Below are 8,188 nucleotides of genomic sequence, written 5' to 3' on the forward strand. Positions count from 1 at the left end.
AAAAACTTAGGAAAAAACTTTACCAAAAACTATACCAAAACCTTAAGAAAAATTTTTACCAAAAAATTTAGAAAAAACTTAAGAAAAAACTTTACCAAAAACTTAGGAAAAAAACTTTACAGAAAACTTAAGAAAAAACTTAAGAAAAAACTTTACCGAAAACTTACTTAGGAAAAAAATTACCCAAAACTCTCACCAGATGGTAGGCAGGCTGGCTGGCCACACTCCCAGCCCTGCACCACATCCAGGCACTCATCAGACACCACTTCCAGAGCTGCTGTTAGATACCAGCTTCTGGGTTAATTCTGGCATCTACAGAGGTACCAGGACTGTGGGGAACTGCTGGATGAGAGGTCTAGTGCTGAGGGTACAGCATTCAGACAGGGCAAGCCAGACTGCGAAATACTGTTTGTCCCCATCCCCTTTCGTTTCAGGCACTGACCTGAAATAGTGACTGCAGCCACAGAGGATGATCTTGTGGGCGTTGAACTCCACACCATCCACACTGATGACCACATCATAGAGCTCCCCTTGCAGGCGAAGCGTGTTGTAGGTGGTGCCGGGACTCCTGTTCCACTGCATGACTGGAGGATGACTCTCCGGTGGGTGCCAAGCTATTGCCCGAGTTGCAGCCCGAAGCACTGGAGGGTGCTTCTTGCTGAGGCCCTTGTGGGGCTTTGTCCAGGCCCCCAGAGTTATCTCTTAAACCCTTTTTGTCTGATATTTTGACATCACTGACAAGAGGGAACTGGGGACTGGCGATGAGCCCCTCTGCAGGCAATGGGTCCTGGTCTTCCTGGCCCCCTAGCTCCAGAGCTGCCCTCAGCTCCTGCTTTACCAGGGCCCAGGTTACACTGGACCTCACACCCTGTGGATGGCCATTTTTATACAAAATACTAAAAACTATGGACTATCATAAAAAAGAATTAAAACAGGAAAAAAAAAAATAGAGCGGTATTGAAATACATAAAAATAAGCATGGAAGTTCACGAGAAAGATCTTAAATTAAAAAATCAGTAACACCAGAAGTCCCCCACAATCTTGCCCCATTTGCTGAGTAGTTCTTTATACAGTGGCCATGTTTTCTGCAACAAAAACAAGTACATGATGCTGGAGGTGGACCCAAGGATTTTTTCATCTAACTAGAAGTGTTTTGGGAAAAAAATGCACACAGCCTGGGCAACAAACAGGAGGAGTTGGAAGCTACCATGCTGCTGGAAAGCTACAGCACAGTGGCCATTACTGAAACTTGGTGGGATGAAGCCTATGGCTGGGGGGTTTGGATGAAGCCTATTGCTGGAGTGTGGCTCTCAATTGCTTTAGAAGGGACAGATTTTGCCCTATCTGATAATAAATGGACAGAGTGTGAAGAGCTGTCCCTAAAGAATAGCCAAGAGCAATTTGAAAGCTTATGGGTAGGAACTGGTGGCCAAGGCAACGAGGGGAACCTTCTGGTTGGTGTCTACCACAGGCTGCCTGATCACGGGGAGCCGACTGACCCCAGTTACAGGAGGCATCGCACTTGCAGGCTCTCGTCCTGCGGGGGGATTACAACCACACTGACATCTGCTGGGAAAGTAACATGGCAAGCCATACGCAACCCAGGAGGCACCTGGAGTGCCCTGACCAGAACTTCTTCAGCCAGGAAAGACAGCCCTACCCGGAAGGATGTGATACCAAACCTGATGGTCACCAACGCAAGCAAGCTCATCAGGGATGTCAAGATCAGAGGCAGCCTGGGTTGCAGTGGTCACGCACTGGTGGAGTTAATGGTCTTAAGGGGCATGAGTCAAGACTAGAAGCATCATCAGGACATCATCAGCTGCGAGATTTTTTGCTGCTGTGGGGTTTTTTTCAGTTTGGTTACTGTGTTGTCATCTTCAGTCTTTTGTAGCCTGAATACTTGGATCACTGCTGATGTACAATTAATGTTACTTACATTCTGCTGTGGTAATTTAAAGTGTGAAGTTGTAATATACTGCTGTTAAAACTGTGAAACTACATGTCTGCATCTGTCTTTATGCAAACCACCTCTCATTTACCATTACATTGCCAGTACATGGAATGTCACTCTCATGTTATCTGCGGAAGCAAAAATCTGTTATAATGGGGATACAGCACTGATGGATAAGAGCAACTGATGTCATCTACCTGGACTCGCATTTGACACTGTCCCACACGACTCCTGGTCTCCAAAGCAGAGAGACATGGATGTGATGGATGGACCACAGAGTTGTGGTGAACAGTTTGACGGAGACCAGCGACAACTGGCATCCTGAGGGGTCTGTACTGGGATGAGGGCTGTTCAACATCTTTGTCAGTAACATAGACAGCGGAATTAAGTGCACCCTCAGCAAGTTTGCAGGTGACACCAAGCTGGGTGGTGCAGTTGACCTGAGGGATGGGAGAGCATCCAGAGCAAACCTGACAAACTTGAGAAGTGGGCTCATGTCACCCTCCTCAGGTTCAACAAGGCCAAATGCAGAGTCGTGCCCAGGGGTCAAGGCATCCCCCAGTATCAACACAGGCTGGGCATGGAGTGACTGAGAGCAGCCCTGCCGAGGACTTGGGGGTACTGGTGGATGAGAAGCTGGACATGAGCCAGCAACGTGCACTCGCAGCCCAGAAAGGTGATTGTGTCCTGGGCTGCATCAAGAGAAGGGTGGCCAGCAGGCCAAGAGAGCTGATTCTGCCTCTCTGCTCTGGTGAGACCTCCCTGCAGTTCTGGGGCCCTCAGCACAAGCAGGACGTGGAGCTGTTGGAGCAGGTCCAGAGGAGGGCACCAAGATGCTCAGGGGCTGGAGCTCCTCTGCTCCGAGGACAGGCTGAGGGAGCTGGGGCTGGTCGGCTGGAGAAGAGAAGGCTCCTGGAGGGGGGGCCTTCCCTGCTCACTGCAGGAGGTTTGGACTAGATGACCTTTAAAGGTCTCTTCCAGCCCAACACATTCGGCAATTATCAATAAATGTATTATTTTAACCTTACCGGTGTGCTACGAAATCTTTGTTTCAGCTTTGCTTCTGATAATACTTCTTACTAGGATCAGTCTAGTTTATCTAGATTTGTAATTACTGTACTCTTGGAAAGCTCTACATTAACGAAGCAGTAAGCACATCAGAGCTCACAGGTGACAACTGGTTACAAATTTCCCTTTCCTGCCAACTACACTTTCAAAGTTCACAGAAACTCTTTCAAACTGTGCTGGCAGAACTTGCTGCCAAATTCCCTCTGATAAATCTCTCTAGTGAGCCCACAGCATTGTGTAGAGTGAAAGAAAACAAAGACTCCAGAATTCAGAATGGTAAACAGCAAGTGAACATCTGTGCCCGTGGCACCTGCCAGGAAAATAAGTATCAGCCAACCTCCCAAGTCCTTGTCTACATTCCGTGTAAGCACTCATCTACAGAAAAGCCTTCGTTTTATGTTTACCTACAGATCTATGCAGCCAGTATACAGCTATGCATACTTCAGTTCTCAGCCAAATCAAGCCAGGTTCTTTTTATTACTTTCCCTCCTGGGAGCTTTCTTTACCTAGGATTTTCCTACGAGGCACCTGTATTGTATCTGTGTAAGGTAATTAAGATGCATTTGCTGTGCATCCAACATGATGGGTGTCTTCTCCCTAGTGAACAGTGATAGGACAAGAGGGAATGGGTTCAAGCTATGCCAGGGGAAGTTTAGATTCGGTATTAGGAAAAACTTCTTCACCGAAAGGGTGGTGAAGCATTGGAATGGGTTGCCAAGGGAGGTGGTGGAGTCACCATCCCTGGATATGTTTAAAAACTGGCTGGATGTGGCACTTCAGGAGATGGTTTTGTGTTACGGTGGTTGGGGCTGTAGGTTGGACTTGATGATCTTAAAGGTCCTTTCCAAACTTCATGATTCTATGATTCTATATGGGTGGGCTGTAAGCATAGAAAAGAAGTCTCACATTAGAACAGTGAAATCTCCTGCTATTACTCATCACACGTTTGATAGTACATAAAATATATTTAATTAAAATCAGACTACTAAACAATAGATTGATGAAGCTTCATACAGTGGAGATTTCACTGATGTCCTGGCTGCAGCAGATACATGCCTGCACAAGGTGAACAGAACACACTTCTGGAGACCAGTAAGTAGTCTAGGTGCTAACATCGGAGCTCAGAATCTAAGCTCTCAACAGGCACATCTAAAGAATCTGGAGCAAAAGAAAGTGTTGTCTGGTTCCTTCAGCTTCAGGGAGTCACAGTGGCAGTCGGCCAAACGTGCAGTCAGTCGAATACAAGACCTTCAGCTCATATGACCAACACTTACTGTAGGAATAAAGATGTAAATGTATCAGAGGAAGCTGTTCAGACAAGAAACTTCATGCATGGTTCCATGCAAGTTTATGCTGTTCCTTTACTTTTATCTCCATTACAAGGGATTCCAAACCCTCTATTTCTGAAGGTCACATTTGTTTGGATTGCTCCTCTGGTATTTCATCCGTGCCTCTTGCATAAAGTTTCTGAAGGCTGGTTCCTCATGACTTTCCTCAGTAACTGCGGGAGGGGAAACATTTAAAAAATAAAAATCACAGTTCAGCACTTTTTCTACTCATGGTACTGAAGAAAACTAGAGCCAGGCTAGTTTCAGAGCCTGATCTTCAACTTCACTACAAGGCAAAAGGAAGAAGAAATGCTAGAATAATCAATGGAACAGGAAAAGCATGACGATTGACTGCATGAGCTATCCAAGAAAAAAAATCACACAATGTAAGAATTTTAAAGATTGCTCCAACACCAAGAGTCACAGGAAAAAAAGGGAAGAGGGGGTGGAAACTGTAAGGCCAAAAAGATGGTGGAACAATATTGTGCATTAATCAGGCTCAGAGGTCATTGCATGCTCCAGGCACAAAAAGTTCTCTGGTTTATGCATGTTATACACCTGTTATAAATAATTAGATGAACAGAACATTTCAGCTGAACTTTCACAGAAGGTAGAGCGGTATCACTGGACAACGCATTGCGGCTGGGCTTCTGCTACAGATTTAGACAGCTATAGTCAAATGACTGAATGTCTGCCTGTTTTCTAGGCTCTTGTTTAGAATCAATCCAGTTAATGAAATACAGGGAGCATTCCCTGAATAGACAGGCACCTTTCAGACCAGATCACATCCCTTATTCCCTTACCTTCATGATCAATATCATCAGTATCACTCTCCCTCTCTTCTTCTTCTTCATCAAGAGCTCCTCGTGTTAGGATCAGCTCAGAGGGACCCATTGCAGAAGCATCATCAGACCCTTGAAGAGAACAAGTTGCTCATGCAGGACAATCTGTATTTACATGTAAACACAGCAATTAACACCTACTCTAAAGGGTCATCACGATGCTTCTGGATTCCTGAGATCTACTAATATAAGGCAAGAGCTCAACCAAGAGCAGAACTTTCTCATATCTAATTTGGCTTTCACCTCTTCTAAAGTATTTTGTTACTTTTAGTCCATCCACTGCTTTATCTACACAGCAGGGTTTCTTCTTCTCAAGTCTGTGACTGACAGGTAGAAGACCTAAGTCTGACCCATCCAACAGGAACTAAAGATCCACTCCTCTCTACTAACATGCAGCTGCTTCCCTGCTTGCTGTGAAGACAAGAAAGTACTATTTGATTTCTTAAGGCAGACTTCAGAAAACTTCTGCAGTAGCCTTTTCCTTCCTAGTAAGGTACCTGTAAGTGTGTTGCCCTGCACACACACGCTGCCCATGTCCTTCCACAAGTGTTCCAGCTGCTCTCTCTTCTGTTTATCTTGAGCCTTCTCCTGCAGGTACAGAGAGACATTTGGACCCTGATTGCACTTAACACATCAGTAGAAGAGTCATCTCACGCAATGCTGGCAGCCTGTCCCCCGCCAGAAAGCAGATGTCAAATAAGCAGGTCTTAGACTACAGCTAAGGTTTTGAATAAACTTCTGGATAAACACAGCAAGGAACCTCCAGCATGGTGGACTTCCAGAACACTTTCAGAGGCACCAGGAAGCAAAATGGTGAAGTTGTGCCTGCAGAGAACTGCTCTTTGGACAGCCAAGGCGAGCAGAGATACCGATTTTGGTACTGCACTTCAGTCTTTGTAATTAATTGTCTAAGTCAAAACAGTACACTTCACTGGTGTGGAAAGATACAGCAACATTCTCAACAAGTCCCTTTGGAAAGTTTTTTTTAAAAAAGTCTCTAGCCTTCTGAATGGAAGATATAAAAATTTTTACCAATCACTTTCTCAAAATTTGCCTAAATAAATTATTGGCACTAAAACACTGAGTAACATCTGTTTTCCAAAACATCTTTATATTTGTTAAAATACACTTGATCAAATTTAGGAAAAAAACACGGATGGTGAGCTTCAGGGCAGAAGTTTTTCCACAGGAGTATGATGAGCAAATGGAATCAGATCCTCCGAATACAGGGGCAACTGTGTGCATAAAAGTGACACCAAGACACACTGCCCAGGTATACAACAGTCAAAACCACTTACCAGTGTTTTTCTCAGGCGCTCATATTCTGGACGATATTCTCTGGAAAGACAAATAAATAAAGAGAGCACATTCAATCAGAACTAATACATGACTTATCTTAAGGATCATCTCGGGGGCTTGTTTCTACCCCAGAAAAGTTTTACCTAGGCTTTTGTTTGAGAGACATTTCAGAAAGATTTAACAGTACTTTTTTTACCCAGATTTGGGTTCTAAAACCAATGGATGCAAAATCACGGAATCACGGAATCACAGAATGGTTTGGCTTGGAAGGGACCTTAAAGCTCACCTAGTTCCAAACCCCTGCCCTGGGCAGGGACACCTCCCACCAGCCCAAGTTGCTCCAAGCCCCATCCAGCCTGGCCTTGGGCACTTTGAGGCAGGGGGCTGCCACAGCTGCTCTGGGCAACCTGTGCCAGGGGCAGGACTTCTTTGTCAGCACACATCACTAAAATAGCAAACCTTTCGCACACTGTCTCGTTGGGTGAGAAATTAACCTAGCTCAACTGAGCTAGTAATTTCAGACCTAATCAGCAAATCAACTCCTCTCCTCTAACCACAGACACAACGTCCTCTGCCAGCACACTTGGGCCTCCTAAGACAGTTAGATGGGATCTCATATAGAAAGACTGGTCACAGACTTCCATACAATTATTCCACTAGGGCACTTTGAAATACTTCTTTAATGAAGCAAGGGCAAAGTGGACGTGCACACCTTAGATTCATGGAATGGTTTTGATCAGGAGGGACCTTCAAAGATCATCTGGTCCAACCTTCTTTCCCACAGGAAGGGATATCTTTCACTAGATGGGCTTGCTCAAAACCCCATCAGATCTGGTCTTGAACACTTCCAGCCACAGGGCACCCACAGCTTCTCTGGGCAACCTGCACTGGTGTCTTGTCACCCTCATCACACAATATTTCTTCCTTATTTCAAACCTAAAGCTACCCTCTTTCAGTTTAAAACCGCTGTCCCTTGTCCTGTCCCTAGAGGCGCTGATGACAAGTCTCTGTAACTTGAGTAAGTATTCACTGCGTCAGGGACCAAAGGTTGTCACCTTACCTCTCATATTCATCTACAGCTTTAGAAAGCTGAACAAAAAAATCATCCAGTCCTGTGCCCAGCACAGCAGAAACACCAACCACCTAGGAGAGAAAACCACACACCAGAACTTAAGAGTAAGTTTTTAGGTAACTAATAGACGATCAGAGCTGGAAAGACTAAACGACATCTTTACAAAAAAACCCACCAAAATAAAGAACAAATCAGAGAATATAATGGTACCCATTTAATCATTGTAGTGGCATGAGGGTCCGCGGCAATACCTACTTTGTCACTTTGTTTCTTACTTTCATAATTTCCTCCCTTCCTTCTTTCTCTCTCTCTCTTTTGCTCTCCCTCCCTTCCTTCTTTCCTTCCTCCCTCCCCCTCTTTCACTTTCTATCTCACCCTTGCACTCACTCTCTCTAACTTAAAACACAAAACCTGACTGCACCTGCCCTTGTACCTCCAATCTCAATTCCCCAAGAAAACCTAGTTAAGACAATACAATGCCTAAACATAGCAAACAAGACAGGGCAATCCAAAGAAAGATCAAGTCTTTCTTCTGCTTACTTGCTTATTGCTAATAATCCAAGTTCTCATTCTGAATGAAGTGGCTAAAGTGGCTGATGCCGCATCAGTGCACCCAAAATAAAAA

General features: G+C 44.8%; 1 protein-coding gene across 1 annotated transcript in view; it reads right to left on the reverse strand.

Annotated features, from left to right (window-relative positions):
• Positions 1-4,369: 4,369 nt before the first annotated feature.
• Positions 4,370-8,188, reverse strand: part of GPN1 (GPN-loop GTPase 1) — a gene marked incomplete at its 5' end in the record, with an annotated part of 5,654 nt that continues 1,835 nt past the window's right edge. Inside the window, 5 exons of the mRNA XM_009874142.1 lie at positions 4,370-4,523; positions 5,154-5,264; positions 5,690-5,780; positions 6,491-6,530; positions 7,552-7,634. Coding sequence (XP_009872444.1) covers positions 4,420-4,523; positions 5,154-5,264; positions 5,690-5,780; positions 6,491-6,530; positions 7,552-7,634 — 429 coding nt within the window. The remainder of the gene's footprint in view (positions 4,524-5,153; positions 5,265-5,689; positions 5,781-6,490; positions 6,531-7,551; positions 7,635-8,188) is intronic.

Source organism: Apaloderma vittatum, unplaced genomic scaffold (genome assembly GCF_000703405.1).
Source record: "Apaloderma vittatum isolate BGI_N311 unplaced genomic scaffold, ASM70340v1 scaffold40567, whole genome shotgun sequence".
In the NCBI taxonomy this organism is placed as follows: domain Eukaryota; kingdom Metazoa; phylum Chordata; class Aves; order Trogoniformes; family Trogonidae; genus Apaloderma; species Apaloderma vittatum.